The 19466-nt window shown below is 41.3% G+C and overlaps 1 protein-coding gene across 2 annotated transcripts in view; it reads left to right on the forward strand.

Annotated features, from left to right (window-relative positions):
• Positions 1-1242, forward strand: part of TOPBP1 (DNA topoisomerase II binding protein 1) — a 77188-nt gene extending 75946 nt beyond the window's left edge. For both annotated transcript variants that reach the window (XM_044920434.1, XM_044920436.1), the window contains one exon: positions 529-1242. In XM_044920434.1, coding sequence (XP_044776369.1) covers positions 529-672 — 144 coding nt within the window. In that variant the 3' untranslated portion in view covers positions 673-1242. The remainder of the gene's footprint in view (positions 1-528) is intronic.
• The last annotated feature ends 18224 nt before the right edge of the window (positions 1243-19466 follow it).

A 19466-nucleotide genomic window follows, 5' to 3' on the forward strand; every position in this document is an offset into this window, starting at 1 on the left:
AAAAGGCACTTACTCAGTATTTTATGGTGATTCATTTTCATGTTTTCATGCCATCTTGCTAGAAAATTAAGTTTTATCACACTTTTAATAAGGAGGGAAAGGTCATTTTGGGTTGGAATATGGTTGTGAGGAAGAGAATTGCAAGGGTTTTAGAGGCAATGTATGAATTTTGGCTTTGACACCGGCTAATTATATAATGTTAACTTTTTTTAATCTTATCTGTAAAATAAGGAATAAAAAACACCTATCTCACATGTTTAAAGATTAAATAAAAAAATTTAAAAATTGACACTCACTTCTTAACCATACCTTACAAATGAAACCATTATCAAGATCTGAGCTGGCCCCATTCCACCTGAGCTATAAATTTATTTTTCTGATAAAAGGTGAGATTTTTGTCACACAGGTTCTGTTCCCTAAATGTGATAAGTGCTAAGTAGCATACCTTAAAAGACAAATTTTAAGTTTTTTTCTGGTTAAAAAGCACAGTCAAGGAAAAATGAACAATGTTTTTTTTCCCTTTTATAGGAATCCCCTCCTCGAGTAGAAAATTACTGTCTACCAGAAGCGATTTCATTTCTTCCGAATAATAAGGAACCTGGGCCTGGATTATCACAGAAGAGGAAAGCTCCTACAGAGAAAAATAAAATCAAACGACCTAGAGTAAACTAATCATGTTTACTCTTTAGTCACCAAACATTAGTATTTTAATTATAAAGCCTGAATGTTACTGTCTTGGATTTGCATAGTAATTTAAAGACAAGTGTCTGTAGAAGAATTCAGCTGCAGAGTATAATGATGACCTTGCTTGTAGTTAGTTTTTAACATCTGAAATTTTAATCACTGAAATATTAACTGTTTTACCTGAAACAACAAAAATCCTCAGCTAGCTTGTCATAAAACCACATTGAAGTGTGTAGGGGGGCTGTTTATTTATTTTCTTAGAAATATCTGAGGCTGTAGCTTAGTGGAAGTTTTAGTAAGGTGATGGATTTTGCCTTAAAATGCCAGCTTTAATTCGTAACAATAAGGAAGTTGTCAATTGGGATTTTTTCATGTTTTCCCTGATTCTTCTCACCCCTTTCCCTCTTTTTAACAGGAGCCTGAGTACAAGGTTTAATGAGGAACTGAGGCTTTAAACTTAAATATGTGTGTGTATATATGTATATGCATGTCTGTACAGATCTCCATGATGTTTGCCAAGTTTGGGTGCCAAAACTTGGAAAATAAAACAATAAAGAATAAAAGGGACTCATACTAGTTCAGATAAGTTTTTAAATGCAAAGCATCCTGGTGTCCATTCTCTTGTTGAAGCAATAAATGATTTGTAAAATTTAGCTTAAAAAAGAAATTGCTGAGGCACCGGAGTTGTGCAGGTGGTTGAATATCCGACTCTTGGTTTCAGCTCAGGTGGCTCAGGTCATGGGATCAAGTCCCAAGTCGGGCTCAGCTCGGAGTCTGCCCGGATTCCCTGTCCCTCTCCCTCAGCCCCCTCCCTCCCTCCCTCCCTCCCTCCCTCCCTCAAATAACTTTTTAAAAAAACTCAAAAATTGCTAGTTATATTTCTGATGTTTGTTACTTACTTCGTTAGGCTATTATATTACTAGGTTAAAAAACCCTTTTATTGAAACTACAAAATTGCATTAGCCTGTATTAATCTAAGCCTAAACACCAAATACTATATGTGTTACCACAGTCCTCTAAATGTAAAGCTACCTCATTTTGCTGAAAGGAAGAACCAGAATCAGAACTATGATTTTGATGTAAATGGTCCCATTTCATAATGACTCTTGAAAGGCAAACTCAAATGGTGAAGGGTGGAAGTTCTTAAACTAGACACAAAACCCCTCAAGTTTTTATCAGATCTTCCTCTGAATGGAGGGTAATAGTGGGGGTTATCCCGGCCCTTCAGTTTTTGGCTTTGAACTAAATTCACAGCTCAGGACAAAAATTCCTACACAGCCAAATAGATAGCATTGTCGTGTAACCATGCCCCTCCCCAAACAGAAACCCCCGACCTGGTTTTACAGGAGCCATTTTGTGAGTAGAGTCTTTCCACTCTTTTCACTGGCAGCTTGTGGCAAATTTCCCCAAATTTCATCCCTTAGATTCTTTGCAATAGTCACTACTGTTCAAAACAACTTCATGAGCACTCTGTTAAAGTAAATGTTAGATCCTCTTTGTCTCTAGCCCAGATAAAATGACATAATGTACCATTTTCTTTTCTGCCAAGATTATGAACTGTTTTTCCAGCCAGTTCTTAAACATATAGTTTGTCATTTTAAGGCTCCAGATTTCACCTGCTCCTCCTGATTCTCCAGAATCTGTCAGCCATTTCCGCTTTGGATTCCACTCTCAGACTCTAGATGTCCTAATGCCAGCAAGGCCTTACACGCAAGTAGTTTTAAGAACAGGAAGTTCTCGGGCGCCTGGGTGGCTCAGTCGGTTAAGCGACTGCCTTTGGCTCAGGTCATGATCCTGGAGTCCCGGGATCGAGTCCCGCATCGGGCTCCCTGCTCGGCAGGGAGTCTGCTTCTCCCTCTGACCCTCCTCCCTCTCATGCTCTCTGTCTCTCATTCTCTCTCGCAAATAAATAAAATCTTAAAAAAAAAAAAAGAACAGGAAGTTCTCTCATTTAGGAAGGAACAAAAGCTTTCCTTGATTATTCTTAGTTTCTCCTCAGAAATGCTCTAGTATTTTAATGTGACACTTAATTAGAATCTTATATTCCGTGGATTTTCTTGTGCGTCAGTCTGATGGCCAGCATTCGTCAATGCAACAAATACTCCTTAGCACAGAAGTAGTACACAGGATTCAGGAGCAAACCACCTTCAGAAAGCATGCTTCCTCACAGAGATTAAAGAGGCAGGATCTGTATTACAGACCGAATTGTGTTGCACACACATACAAATTAAGAGGTTGAAGCCTAATCCCCAAAGTGACAACCTGGAGATAGGGCTTTTAAGGAGGTAATTAGGTTAAGCAAGATCATATGGCCAGGGGCCCTAATTCTGGCAGCTTAAGCAGGGCTAATAAATATTACAGTGCAAAGATTCTTAACCTGGGGGCCCTCGTGGCTGGAACTGGCATAGGCACAATCTGGTATATGTGCATTTTTAGGGCAGAGCTCAGTTTTACAACTCAGATCTGTGACTTCCCACCCCAAAAAGACAAACCACTGTCATAATCCAAACCTACTATTTCACAGGTACACATTTCACCCAGCGGTGCTTTAATACACATTGCTTTGTATCAGGAGTTAGCAAACTTCTCTGTAGAAGTCCAGGTAATAAACATTTTAAGTTTTGTGGGCTGGGTCTTTGTGGCATTCTATCCCAACCATTCTTAGGTTGAAACCATACAAAAATAGGCAATGGGCCATAGTGTGCTAATTCCCATTCTAGTCCTAAAAATACTCTTTAATCTAGATCTATCAACAAAGCAAGCCACCCAGCTCCGTTTTTCCACACCTCAGCATAAACCTCACCTCTGGTGCAGCAACTCACGATCGGGAGGGAACTCATGACCCTGAGCTTCTCCCTAAAGGGTGAAGGGTTTAAACCCTCCATCTGGCACCCCAACTTTTAAGACCTGCCCCTCAGAGATGAGCCCCCAAAACAACTAGCTTTGAAAGCCAAAGGGGCTTGCTTCCACGAGACCCACATGGTTATAGCAATCCGAGAAACAGCTTCTTAAAGGGCTGACGTGGACTCATCCACTCCAGGGCCCAGAGCAGATGAAGCTGACTGAAAAGTGACCATTTTGTGAGAGAGGCCTAGTTGCTTATCTTAAAGCTTCAGCCTGAGGGGCAGGCATCCAATTTAAAACCCGAAGGACCTACTTAAATACTCGGAAGTCTGAGGCCTGGCAGGCGCCATCTTGCGCTCTCCCTCTGCCGCACTCCCAGCCACCACTCTCTCCCAGAAGGGAGCTTGTGCACACATCTGGTGCCCTGCTTTATGTCTGGTGCCCCAGTTTTTGCAGCAGCTGCCACCCAGGGGACACCCCTTGGTCACGTGGCACAAGTGGCTTACATCTGGGGATCCCAGGGGACTGCAGCAAAAGCAGAAACGGTTCTTAACTGGCTATTGCCCCCAGGACATAGCGCGGAGCCAGCCAACTGAAACTCAGCCACAGGCTTCGTGTGAAGGGGGCCTGCTTGCTTATCTTAAAGCTTCAGCCTGAAGGACAGGCTTCTAATCTAACACATCTAGAGACCTGTGGGCACTGTTCCTGCCCCCCTCCGCCTGCCCCCCTCCAGGTTACCGACATCTCCCAGGAAGGAGCTTATGCACATATCTGGTTTGCGTGGCTTCTGTCCAGAGGACATCCCTGGTCACCTGGCTCCGGTGGCCAGCAGGGCTTACATTCACAGGTCCCATATTGTAACAAATGCAGAAAGAGTTCTTCACTAGCTACCTCCTGGGGCACAGCATGGGGACAGCAAACAAACACACCCCCAGCCTTTCTGTGAGAGGTCTATTAGCTTAGCTTTATAGCTGTGGCCTGAGGGGCTGGCTTCTAATCAAACATGCATCTAAGGTAAGCGCCAACGACAGTCCTCACCAGAGACCTCGAGAGGGCAGTACTATCTTCACACTCTCCCTCTGCCTAGCTCCAAGTCACCAGTATCTCCTAAAAAGGAGCTCGTGCACACATCTGGTGCCCCGTTTTTGTAACTACTCCCTGGGAGACACCGCTTGACCACCTGGCTCCGGTGGCCAGCAGGGCTACATTCACAGGTCCCATAGGGCTTTAACAATAATCCCAGAAACAGTTCTTAGCTACCACCCTCAGGGCACAGCACAGACAGAAGCCTGAAACACACCCCCGGTCCGTACTGTGAGAGGCCAATTAGCTTCTTTATAGCTGTGGCCTGGGGGGCTGGCTTCCAATTAAACACACATCTAGAGGCCAACTACCATCTTTTGCAGGAAGGGGGTCCAGTGGGCACCATATTTTCATTCTCCCTCTGTCCCACCCCAGGTCACTGGTGTCTTTGAGAAAGGAATGTGTATATACATCTGGTGCTCCAGCATTTACGGCTGCCACTCAGAACATAAGTCCCATGATAGCCTGACTGTGGTGGCTGGTGGGGCTGCTGTTCACAGGTTCAATGGGACAGTAGGGGGAAAAAAAAAAGCTTTTAACTGGCTATCATCCCAGGACTCAGTGCAGAGGGAGCAGACAGAAACGCCCATTTCCCAGTATTCCCCTGAAAACGGTATATTTGCATACTTTGAAAGCTACTGTATGAGGGTCTGGCTTCCAATCAGCCTGAATTTAGGTGCTGACCAAGATCCTCCCCTTTGGGACACTGATAGGTCTTGGCACACTTCAACTACTAGGAGTCACTGATAATAAAGTAGGCGGCTTGGGCAATCACAAAGGTTCAAGACACACCCAAGAGCTAGGGTAGGGTTAAACAATAAGGATCATCTCCTACACAAGACCACTCCTTCAAAACTGAAAGAGGTGGCTGTGTTATCTAATGCATAGAAACTAACACAGAGAATAAAGGAAAATGAAGAAAAAGAAGAATACATTCCCAAAGAAAGAACAAGATAAAACCTCAGAATAAGACCATAATGAAATGGAGATAAGGGATTTACCTTGTAAAGAGTTAAAAATAATGGTCATAAAGATGCCCACCAAGCTCAAAATAATGAATGAACAAAGTTAAAATTTCAACAAAGAGAAAATATAACAAAGTACCAAACAGAAGTCACAGACCTGAAGAATACAATAACTAAAAAGGTACAAGAGAGGGGCACCTGGGTGGCTCAGTCAGTTAAGAGTCAACTCTTGATTTTGCTTGGGTCATGATCTCAGGATTGTGGGATTGAGCCCCGTGTCTGGCTCTACACTGGGTGTGGAGCCTGCTTAGGATTCTCTCTTTCCCTCTCCCTCTGCTCCTCTCCAACCCTCTCCCTTTCTTAAAAAAAAAAAAAAAAAAGAAAAAAAAAAAAAAAAAAAATAGTACAATAGAAGGCTTCAACAGGAGGTTAGATGAAGCAAAAGAAAGGATCAGTAGGCTCAAAGACAGGACAGTGGAACTCATTGAATCAGAGTAGCAAAAAGAAAAAAGATTTTTAAAAAAGTGAATATAGCTTAAGGGACTTAGAGGAATCAATAAGAAAATCAATATATGCCTTACAGAGCTCTCAGAAGGAGATAAGAGACGGTGGGGGGTGGGGTATGCCTAGAAAACATATATGAAGAAATAATGGCTGAAAACTTCTCTGACCTGGGGGAGGAAACAGACATCTAGACAGAAGCCCAGAGTTCCAAATAGGAGGAGCCCAAAGAGACCCACACGAAGCCACATTATAAGTGTCAAAAGTTAGAGACTACAAGGGGGGATCTTGAAAAGATGGCAGAGTAAGAGGATCCTGAGCTCACTTCCTCCCATAGACACATCAAGGCTACAGCTAAATATAGTGCAACTCTGAAAATGACACGAAGACCGGCAGAACAGCTCTTCCACAGCTAAAGACATACAGAGAAAGCCAGATCAAGAAGGTAGGAGGGCAGAGATGTGGTTAGGAACCAAAACTCCCAGTATGGTGACCCACAGGTAGGGAACCACAAACAGGAGGATTATCACAGGTACAAAGATCCTCCCTGAGGAATGAGGGGATCAAGCTCCACATCCAGCACACCCTGCCCTGGGCATCTGCACTGGGAAGAAAAGCCCCCATAATCTCTGGCTTTGAAAATCAGCAGGGCTAAATTCTGGGAGACTTAGAAGGATATAGGAAACTGAGACTCCACTCTTAAAGGGCAAACACACGATATCACCCACTCCAAGACCCATCACAGAGGCAGCAGTTTTAAAAGCACCTGGGTTATATGTGAAGGAGATGGATTGACCATAAGGCATGTGCCAAAGGGGCAGAGATCTATAAGAACTTTCTCCAGAGATGGAAGTGCAGGTACACACCATTTTTCTTGCCCTCCTTCAACCTAACTTCTCCAGTGCTGATGGGAGCCAGTCCTAACAACACTCTACATCTACCTAGCTAGTGCCACTCACCCCACCCCAACATTTCCCGCCAGACCAATCCCACTCACCCTGGCAAAGTGCCCCTCCAAAGGAGCTCCTGCCCAGCCACGGCCAACTGACAGCTCTGGGTGAGACCAGCATCCTTCTGGAGTGACTACTACCTAATACACATGTGAGACAGCCCTTGCCAGGACCAGCAGGGAGGGGGAGGCAGCCCTGCCCACAAACATATCAGCAAGAACTGGGGCAAGGACTCTCAGGGAGCTGCACAGGAGACTAACCTCACCCAACAGCACACACAAGCAGCTACCACAAGGCCTCTCAGCAGGCTGTTCTGGAAGCCAGCCCTACCCACCAGCATGTCCACAGCAGTTGCAGCCAAGTCACAACAGGAGGACACACACAGTCCACACATGGGCAACCCTGGAGCGCCTGGTTCTAGTGACAAGGAGGACTGAGTTACCTGAGGTACCACAGGCTGCCTTCTACATAAGGCCACTACCTTCAAGACCAGGAATGTAGCTGACCTACCTAATACACAGAAACAAACACACAGTGACAAAGTGAGGAGACAGGAATAGGTTCCAAATGAAAAAATAAGACAAAACCTCAAAAGAGAACAAAACAAAACTAGATACCCAATCTACCTAATAAAGATTTCAAAGTAATGGTCATAAAGATGCCCATCAGACTTGAGAGAAGAGTGGATGAACTCAGTGAGAACTTCAACAAAGAAACAAAAAATATAAAAAGAACCAATCAGAGCTGAAGAATACAATAAGTAAAATGAAAAATACACTAGAGGGACGCCTGGGTGGCTCAGTTGGTTAAGCGACTGCCTTCGGCTCGGGTCGTGGTCCTGGAGTCCCGGGATCGAGTCCCGCATCGGGCTCCCTGCTCGGCGGGGGGTCTGCTTCTCCCTCTGACCCTCCCCCCTCTCATGTGTGCACTCTCTCTCTCTCTCATTCTCTCTCTCTCAAATAAATAAATAAATAAAATCTTTAAAAAAAAAAAAAAAAGAAAAATACACTAGAGGGAATCAACAATAGATTAAAGGATGCGGCACAGATTCATGATCTGGAAGACAGGGTAGTAGAAGGCAACCAAATTAAACAACAAAAAGAAAAAAGAATTTAGAAAATGAGGATAGGTTAAAGGAACTCTGTGACAATGTAAAATATCCTAATATTCCATTATAGGGGTCCCAGAAGGAGAAGAGAAAGGGGGCCAGAAAAGGTATTTGAAAAAATAAGAGCTACAAACTTCTTGAATCTGGGAAGGGAAACACAGATCCAGATTCAGGAGGCACAGAGATCCCCCCAACAAATTCAACCCAAGGAGGTTCACACCAAGACACAACAGCAATTAAAATGGCAACAACAACAAAAAAAGAGGTGAAGGGAAAAGATGGCGGAGGAGTAGGGGACCCTGTTCCAACCAGTCCCCTGAATTGAGTTGGCTATCTACCAGACCACTCTGAACACCCATGAAATCAGCCTGAGATGTAAGAAGATACATCTGGATCTCTACAAACAGAATATCGCAGGCAATTGGTTTCAAGGTATGAAGCAGGGAGCCGTGATTCTGCGGGCACATATCTGAAGATAAACAGAATGGGGAGGGAGCCATGGGGATCCTACACCCCGGTGAGCGATAGCCTCTCATGCTGGGGACAGGGCACAGACTCACAGAACAGTAGCAGCAGGGAAAGGAGTTTAGAGCAGCCCCCCAGACTGAAACCTGGAGCGGTGGGGCCATGCATGCAAACTGGGGATGGCCAGCGGTTTTAGAAGCACAAAGGGCAGAGACGTGCCCCCAAACCCTGAACTGGAGGTGAGGACTGGGAGCACTGCGGAGGGGCACACAACCCAGAATGTTGCAGTTTATAGCAGCACAGACAGAAACAGAGATCCTGTGACCTGGAGAGCTCACTGAAGAATAGACTGCGAACTCTCTGCTCTGAGGCAGAGGGTTGGAAACGGTCTCTTCTGCTCTGACTCTTGGAAGAGACACAAAAAGCTGCCAGGGAAAGCCGCCAGAGAACAAAAGCCCCAAAAAATCGGTTTTCACTGAGCCCATCCCTCCCCACCAACAGGGGGCAGGGCAACTCTGCCCAAAAAGGGTTGCCTGAGTAACAGTGCAGCAGGACCCTCCCCCAGAAGACAGGCTGGGAGAACAAGAGGCCGACAACCCTAAGGTCCCTAGAAAACAGGTGCATCTTGCTTGGGTTGTGGTCAATAATTTGGACTCTATACATTCCCTCAAACACCCATCAACAGAATAACTAAGAGGAGGAACTCCCAAAACAGGAAAGACTCAGAGACTGTACCTTCTGCCACAGATTTACAAATGGATACAGATATAACCAAGATGTCGGAAATGGACTTCAGGGTAACAGTTATGAAGACAATAGCTAGAATGGAGAAATCGATTAATGGCAACATAGAGTCTCTAAGAGCAGAAATGAAAGCTGAATTGGCAGAACTTAAAAATGCTACCAATGAGATCCAATCTAAATCTGGATACTCTAACAGCTAGGGTAAATGAGACAGAAGAACGAATTAGTGATCTAGAAGACCAATTGATAGAAAAGGAGGAAAAAAGAGGAGGCCTGGGAGAAAAAGCTCAAAATCCATGAAAACAGAATTAGAGACATAAGTGACGCCATGAAATGTTCCAATGTCAGAATTATTGGGATCCCTGTGGGGGTGGGGAGAGAGAGAGTACTAGAAGATATATTTGAGCAAATTGCAGCTGAGAACTTCCCTAATCTGGGTAATGAAACAAACATTCGCATCCTAGAGGCAGAGAGGACCCCTCCCAAGATCAAGGAAAACAGACGAACACCCCAGCATGTAATAGTAAAACGTGTAAATCTTAGAACCAAGGAAATCATCTTAAGGGCAGTTAGGGGGAAGAGATTCCTTACATACAGAAGGAGGAACATCAGAATAATGTCAGACCTACCCACAGAGACCTGGCAAACCAGAAAGGCCTGGCAAGACATATTCAGGGTACTAAACGAGAAGAACATGCAGCCAAGAATACTTTATCTGGCAATGCTGTCATTTAGAATGGATGGAGAGATGCAGAGCTTCCAAAACCAGCAGAAACTGAAAGAATATGTAACCACTAAGCTGGCCCTGCAAGAAATATGAAGGGGGGGGTTGCTCTATAAAAGGAGAAAGACCCCAAGAGTGATCTACAACAGAAATTTACAGGGACAATCTATAGAAACAAGGACCTCACAGACAATATGATGACAATTAATTCGTATCTTTCAATAATCACCCCCAAAGTGAAAGGCTAACTGCTCCCATAAAACGGCACAGGGTTGCAGATTGGATAAAAAGACAGGACCCATCCATATGCTGTCTACAAGAGACTCATTTTGAACCTAAAGGTACATCCAGACTGAAAGCGAAGCGATGGAGATCCATCTTCCATGCCAATGGACCTCAAAATAAAGCTGGGGTAGCAATTCTTATATCAGACAAATTAGATTTTAAACTAAAGACTGTAGTTAGAGACACAGAAGGACACTATATCATTCTTAAAGGGACTATTCAACAAGAATATCTAACAATTGTAAATATCTATGCCCCCAACATGGGAGCAGCCATCTACACAAGCCAACTGTTAACCAAAATAAAGAGTCATATTGAAAACAATATATTAATTGTAGGAGACTTCAATATTCCACTCTCAGGAATGGACAGATCATCTAAGCAGAAAATCAACAAAGAAACAAGAGCTTTGAATGACACACTGGACCAGATGGACCTCATAGATATATACAGAACATTCTAAAACAACAGAATACTCATTCTTCTCGAGCGCACATGGAACTTTCTCCAGAATAGACCACATACTAGGTCACAAATCAGGTCTCAACCGATACCAAAAGATTGAGATTATTCCCTGTATTTTCTCAGACCATAATGCTTTAAAACTGGAACTCAATCACAAGAAAAAATTTGGCAGAAATTCAAACACTTGGAAGCTAAAGACCACTCTATTCAAGAATGTTTGGGTTGATCAGGAAATCAAAGAAGAACTTAAACAATTCATGGAAATCAATGAGAACGAAAACACATTGGTCCAAAACCTGTGGGATACTGCAAAGGCAGTCCTAAGGGAGAAATACATAGCCATCCAAGCCTCACTCAAAAAAATAGAAAAATCCCAAATTCACCAACTAACTTTACACCTTAAAGAACTGGAGAAAAAGCAACAAACGATGCCTAAGCCATGCATTAGAAGAGAAATAATTAAGATTAGAGCAGAGAACAATGAATTAGAAACCAGAAACACAGTAGATCAGATCAATGAAACTAGAAGCTCGTTCTTTGAAAGAATTAATAAGATTGATAAACCACTGTCCAGATTTATCCAAAAGAAAAGAAAGGACCCAAATTAATAAAATTACGAACGAAAGGGGAGAGATCACGACTAACACCAAGGAAATAGAAACAATTATTAGAAATTATTGTCAACAACTATATGCCAATAAATTATGCAACCTGGAAGAAATAGATGCCTTCATGGAAACCTATAAACTGCCAGGACTGAAACGGGAAGAAATTGACAACATGAATAGGCCAATAACCAGTAACAAGATTGAAGCAGTGATCAAAAAACCTCCCAAAAAACAAGAGTCCAGGGTCTGATGGATTCCCTGGGGAATTCTACCAAACATTCAAAGAAGAAATAATACCTATTCTATTGAAGCTGTTTCAAAGAAATAGAAACAGAAGGAAAGCTTCCAGACTCATTCTATGAGGCCAGCATTACCTTAATCCCCAAACCAGGCAAAGACCCCATCAAAAAGGGGAATTTCAGACCGATATCCCTGATGAATATGGATTCCAAAATTCTCAAAAAAATCCCAGCTAATAGGATTACAATACATTAAAGGTATCATTCACCACGATCAAGTGGGATTTATCCCCGGGATGCAAGGGTGGTTCAACATTTACAAATCAATCAATGTGATAGAACACATTAATAAGAGGAGGGAGAAGAACCATATGGTCCTCTCAATTGATACAGAAAAAGCATTTGACAAAATACAGCATCCTTTCTTGATTAAAACTCTCCACAGTATAGGGATAGAGGGAATATTCCTCAATTTCATAAAATCCATCTATGAAAAACCCACAGCAAATATCATCCTCAATGGGGAAAGGATGAGAGCCTTTCTCTTAAGATCAGGAACACGACAAGGAAGCCCACCCTCATCACTATTGTTCAACATAGTACTAGAAGTCCTAGCAACAGCAATCAGACAACAAAAAGAAATAAAAGGTATTCAAATTGGCAAAGAAGTCATCAAACTCTCTCTTCACAGATGACATGATACATTATGTGGAAAATCCAAAAGACTCCACCCCTAAATTACTGGAACTCATACAGCAATTCAGTAATGTGGCAGGATACAAAAATCAATGCACAGAAATCAGTCGCTTTCTTATACACTAACAATGCAACCCGTAGTAAGAGAAATCAGAGAAATGATTCCATTTACAATAGCACCAAAACCCATAAGACCCTCAGAATAAACCTAACCAAAGAGGTAAAGGATCTATACTCTAGGAACTACAGAACACTCATGAAAGAAATGAAGACATAAAAAGATGGAAATATATTCCATGCTCATGGATCAGAATAAATATTGTTAAAATGTCTATGCTGCCCAGAGCAATCTATACCTTAATGCCATCCCGATCAAAATTCCAAAGACATTTTTCAAAGTACTAGAACAAACAATCCTAAAATTTCTATGGAATCAGAAAAGACCCCAAATCACCAAGGAAATGTTGAAAAAGAAAAACAAAGCTGGGGGCATCACGTTGCCTGATTTCAAGCTATATTACAAAGCAGTGATCACCAAGACAGCATGGTACTGGCACAAAAACAGACATATAGACCAATGGAACAGAATAGAGAACCCAGATATGGACCCTCAACTCTATGGTCAAATAATCTTCGACAAAGCAGGAAAAAATATGCAATGGAAAAAAGACAGTCTCTTCAAGAATTGGTGCTGGGGGGGGCGCCTGGGTGGCTCAGTCGTTAAGCGTCTGCTTTTCACTCAGGTCACGATCCCAGGGTCCTGGGATCGAGCCCTGCATCGGGCTCCCTGCTCGGCGGGAAGGCTGCTTCTCCATCTCCCACTCCCCCTGCTGTGTTCTTGTTCTCACTGTGTCTCTCTCTGTCAAATAAATAAATAAAATCTTAAAAAAAAAAAAAAAAAGAATTGGTGCTGGGAAAATTGGACAGCTATACACAGAAGAATGAAACTCGACCATTCTCTAACACCATACTCAAAGATAAACTCAAAATGGATGAAAGACCTCAATGTGAGACAGGAATCCATCAAAATCCTAGAGGAGAACATAGGCAGTAACCTCTTCGATATCAGCCACAGCAACTTCTTTCATGACATGTCTCCAAAGGCAAGGGAAACAAAAGCAAAAATGAACTTTTGGGACTTCATCAAGATAAAAAGCTTCTGCACAGCAGAGGAAACAGTCAACAAAACAAAGAGGCAATCCACAGAATGGGAGAAGATATTTGCAAATGACACTACAGATAAAGGGCTGGTATCCAAGATCTATAAAGAACTTCTCAAACTGAACACTCAAAAAACAAATAATCAAGTCAAAAAATGGACAGAAGACATGAACAGACACTGCTCTGAAGAAGACATACAAATGGCTAACAGACACATGAAAAAATGTTCATCATCATTAGCCATCAGGGAAATTCAAATCAAAACCACATTGACATACCACCTTATACCAGTCAGAATGGCAAAAATGGACAGGGAAAGAAACAACAAATGTTGGAGAGGTTGTGGAAAAAGAGGAACCCTCTTACACTGTTGGTGGGAATGCAAGTTGGTACGGCCACTTTGGAAAACAGTGTGGAGGTGCCTCAAAAAATTAAAAATAGATCTACCGTATGACCCAGCAATTGCACTACTGGGTATTTACCCCAAAGACACAGATGTAGTGAAAAGAAGGGCCATATGCACCCCAATGTTCATAGCAGCAATGTCCACAAATAGCCAAACTGTGGAAAGAGCCGAGATGCCTTTCAACAGACAAATGGATAAAGATGTGGTCCATATATACAATGGAATATTACTCAGCCATCAGAAGGGATGAATATCCAACTTTTACATCAACATGGATGGGACTGGAGGAGATTATGCTAAACGAAATAAGTCAAGCAGAGAAAGTCAATTATCATATGGTTTCACTTATTTGTGGAACATAAGGAATAGTGTGGAGGACATTAGGAGAAGGAAGGGGAAAATGAAGGGGGGGAAATCGGAGGGGGAGACAAACCATGAGAGATTATGGACTCAGAAACAAACTGAAGATTTTATAGGGGAGGGTGATGGGGGGTGGGGGGATGGGTATTAAGGAGGGCATGTGCTGCATGGAGCACTGGGTGTTATACAAAAACAATAAATCATGGAACACTATATCAAAAACTAATGATGTACTATATGGTGACTAACAAAATAAAATTTTTTTAAAAGTACATAAGTACAAACAAGTAAGAAAAAATACTAACCTCTGTACTACGAGACAAGTAATATATAGATGGGTTAATGACAAACTTATAAAATCATCATAAATAAATATATTTGAGCAAAGAAAAAGAAAGTGATAATGAAAGAATTTTAAAGATTGCAAGAGAAAAAAAAAAGACAATAACATACTAAGGAAAGCCCATAAGGCCATTAGCTGATTTTTCAGCAGAAATTTGCAGGATGGAAGAAAGTGCCATAATGTTTTCAAAGTGCTGAAATGGACATTTCTGCAGCCAAGAACACTCTATCCAGCAAAACTATCATTAGAATAGAAAGAGAGATAAAGAGTTTCCCAGACAAACAAAAATTAAAGGAATTCATAACCACTAAATGAGCCCTACAAGAAATGTTAAGGGGGACTCTGAGTAGAAAGCAAAAATTATAAGTAACAGTAAGAAAAGTAGGAAGCACAAAAGCAAAAAAATTAAGTATACCTATAAAAATCAGTCAAGAGGAGCACGAAATAAATGATGTAAAATATGATAACAAGTATCAAAATGTGGAGAGGAGTAAAGAATGAGTTCAAAATTAAGTGACCATCAGGGCGCCTGGGTGGCTCAGTTGGTTAAGCGACTGCCTTCGGCTCAGGTCATGATCCTGGAGTCCCGGGATCGAGTCCCGCATCGGGCTCCCTGCTCAGCAGGGGGTCTGCTTCTCCCTCTGACCCTCCCCCCTCTCATGTGCTCTCTCTCTCTCATTCTCTCTCTCAAATAAATAAATAAAATCTCTAAAAAAAAAATGCCTATAAAATTAAGTGACCATCAGCTTAATATAGACTGCTATATGCAGAAGATGTTATATATAAACCTAATGGTAACCACAATTCAAAAAACAGTAATAGATATGCAAAAAATAAAGAGTAAGGAATACAAATAGATCACTAAAAAACCCCAGCAAACCATGAAAGAGAAAAAGAAGGATCAGAGAAAAACTACAAAAACCACAAAACAAGTAACAAAATGGTAACAAATACAGGGAGCGCCTGAGTGGCTCAGATGGTTAAGTGTCTGCCTTCGGCTCAGTCATGATCCCAGGGTCCCGGGATCAAGCCCCATGTCAGACTCCCTGCTCAGCAGGGAGTTTGCTTCTCCCTCTGCTCCCCCTGCTCCTGCTCTCTCGCTCACTCTCTCTCTCTATCTCAAATAAATAAAAAAAATCTTAAAAAAAAAATCTTTAAAAAAAAAAGTCAAGTAACAATACTTAGACAAAATAGACTTTAAAACAAAGTCTGTAAAAGAGACAAAGAAGGACATAATAATAATAAATAATAATAAAGGGGACAACCCAACAAGAAGATAAAACAACTGTAAATACTTATACACCCAACTTGAGAGCACCCAAATACATAATACCGTTAATAACAAATATAATAATAGTCAGAACTTTAATACACCACTTACATTGATGGACAGATCATCCAAACAGATCAACAAGGAAACAGTGGTTTTGAATGACATACCAGACCAGATGGGTTTAACAGATATGTTCAGAACATTCCATCCTAAAACAGCAGTATACACATTCTTTTCAAGTGCACATGGAACATTCTCCAGAATAGATCACATATTAGGCTATTTGGTTACAAAACAAGCCTCAACAAATTCAAAAAGATCAAAACTGTACCATGTGTCTTTTCTCACCAAAATGCCGTGAAACTAGAAATCAACCACAAGAAAAAAATCTGGAAAGATCATAAATACATGGAGGTTAAATAACATGCAGTTGAACAATGAATGAGTCAACCAAGAAATCAAAGAAGAACTAAATGCAAACAAATGAAAATGAAAACAACAGTCCAAAACCTCTAAGATACAGCAAAAGTTGTTTTAAGAGGGAAGTTTATAGTGGGGCGCCTGGGTGGCTCAGTCGTTAAACGTCTGCCTCTGGCTCAGGTCGTGATCCCAGGGTCCTGGGATCGAGCCCCGCATCCGGCTCCCTGCTCAGCGGGAAGCCTGCTTCTCCCTCTCCCACTCCCCCTGCTTGTGTTCCCTCTCTTGCTGTCTCTCTCTCTGTCAAATAAATAAATAAAATCTTTAAGAAAAAAGTGAAAATAAACTATTCAGACTACATCAAAATAAAAAGATACTGCACAGTGCACACATTCAATCAATGACACTAAAAAGCAACCTATTCAATGGGAGAACTTATTTGCAAATGACATATCTGATAAAGGGCTAGTATCCAAAATATATAGAAAACTTATCAAACTCAACACCCAAAAAACAAATAACCCAGTTAAAAAATGGGCAGAAGACATGAATAGATACTTTTCCAAAGAAGACATCCAGATGGCTAACAGACACATGAAAAGACACTCAACAACACTCATCAGGGAAATGCAAATCAAAACTATAACGGAAAAAAAAAAAACTGTATGAGATTTCACCTCACACCTGTCAGATTAATATAAATAAAATAAAAAATAAAAATAAAAATAAAAAACATAAGAAAAAACAAGTGTTGACAAGGATGTGGAGAAAAAAGAACCCTTGTGCACCGTTGGTGGGAATGCAAACTGGGTGCAGCCACTGTGGAAAACAGTACGGAGGTTCTTCAAAAAGTTAAAAACAGAACTACCCTACAATCCAGTAATCACAGTACTTTACAATAGCCAAATTATGGAAGCAGCCAGAGTGTCCATAGATAGATGAATGAATAAGGAAAATGTGGGGTGTGTGTGTGTGTATGAAAAATAAGTTAAAGGCATCCAAACTGATAAGAAAAAGTAACTGTTGCTATTTGCAGATGACATATGACACACAGAAAACCCTAAAGACTCCACCAAAAAGCTATTAGAACTAATAAATGAATTTAGTAAAGTTGCAGGACATAAAAATCAATATGCAAAGATCAGTTGTATTTTTATACACTATCAGGTCAATAAAGAACTATCAGAGAAATTAAGGAAACAATTCCATTTACAACTGCATCAAAAGAATGAAATATCTAAGAATAAATTTAACCAAGGAGACAAAAAACCTGTGTATTGAAAACTAGAAGACACCGTGAAAGAAATCGAAGATGACACAAATAAACGGAAAGATATTCTGTGCTCATGGATTGGGAGAATTAACATTGTTAAGGCCAGAATTAACATTGTTAAATGTTAAAACTAAAGCAATCTACAGATTCAATGCAATCCCTGTCAAAATCCCAATGACATTTTTCACAGAAATAGAACAAACAATCCTAAAATTTGTGTAGAAACACAAGAACCCTGAATGGCCAAAGCAATCTTTAAAAAATTTTTCTTTTGTTTGTGTATAGTTGACACACAAGGTTACATTAGTTTCAAGTATGCAACATAGTGATTCAGCTTCTCTATATGTTCTGGTCAGCTCACAAGTGTAGCCGCCATCCGCCATCCGAGGCTGCGCGCTGTGCAATGCGTTTACAGTATCACGGAGTATCCTCCATATGCTGTGCTTTAGTCCTGTGACTTACTATGTAGTTGGAAGCCTGTATCTCTCAAGCTCCCTCTCCCATTGCGTTCATGCCTTCTCCCCTCTTTCCCCTGGCAACCGTTCAGTTTGTTTGCTGTATTGATAGGTCTGCTTCTGCTTTTTGTTTTCTTTTTTAGATTCCACATATGAGTGAAATCATATGGCATTTGTCTTTCTCTGACTTATTTTGCTTAGCATAATACCCTCTAGGTCCATCCATGTTGTCACAAATAGCAAAATCACATCCTTTTGTGGCTATATAATATTTCAGTGTGTGTGTGTGTATACACCACATCTTCTTTATCCATTCATCTATTAATGGAGACTTGGGCTGCTTTCATATCTTGGCTATTGTAAATAATACTGCAATAAACATATGGGGTACATATATCTTCTTGAATTAGTGTTTTCGTTTCTTTGGGTAAGTATGCAATAGTCGAATTATTGGATATTTCTGAAAGATTTTTAAGTAATCCCTACACCCAGCATGGAGCTCAGACTCACAACCCTGAGATCAAGAGTAACATGCCTACTGGGATGCCTGGGTGGCTCAGTCATTAAGCGTCTGCCTTCGGCTCAGGTCATGATCCCAGGGTCCTGGGATCGAGTCCCACATCGGGCTCCTTGCTCAGTGAGGAGCCTGTTTCTCCCTCTCCCTCTGCTGCTCCCCCTGCTTGTGCTCTCTCTCTCTGACAAATAAATAAAAATCTTAAAAAAAAAAAAAAAAAAAAGAGTAACATGCCTACTGACTGAGCCAGCCAGGCACCTCTGGATAAGACATTTCTATTTTTAATTTTTTAAGGAACCCCCATACTGTTTTCCATAATGACTGTAACAATTTACATTCCCAACAGTGCACAAGGGTTCCTTTGCTCACATCTTTGCCAACAATTATTTCTTTTCTTTTTGATACTATTCTGACATGCATGAGGTGCTATCCCCTTGTGGTTTTGATTTGCACTTCCTTGATGATTAGTGATGTTGAGCATCTTTTCATGTGTCTATTGGCCATCTGTAGGTCTTCTTTGAAGAACTGTGTAATCAAATGTCTACTTGATTACTACAGCTTTGTAGCACATCTTAAAATCTGGATTTGTGATGCTTCCAGCTTTGTTCTTCTTTCTCAAGATTGCTTAGCCAAAGAAGAAACAAAAAAGAACAAAGTTGGAAGCATCACCCTTTCCATGCTCCAACTTTATTACAAAGCTCTAACAAACAGTATAGTGTCGGCATAAAAACAGATACACAGATCAATGGAACAGAACAGAGAGTCCAGAAATAAATCCATGCATATATGGTCAATTTATGACAGAGGAGGCAAGAATATACAATGGGGAAAGTACAGCCTCTTCGATAAATGGTGTTACGAAAATTGGGCAGCCACAGGCAAAAGAATGAAACAGGGCCACTA

Source organism: Neomonachus schauinslandi, chromosome 1 (genome assembly GCF_002201575.2).
Source record: "Neomonachus schauinslandi chromosome 1, ASM220157v2, whole genome shotgun sequence".
NCBI classification, from domain to species: Eukaryota; Metazoa; Chordata; class Mammalia; order Carnivora; family Phocidae; genus Neomonachus; species Neomonachus schauinslandi.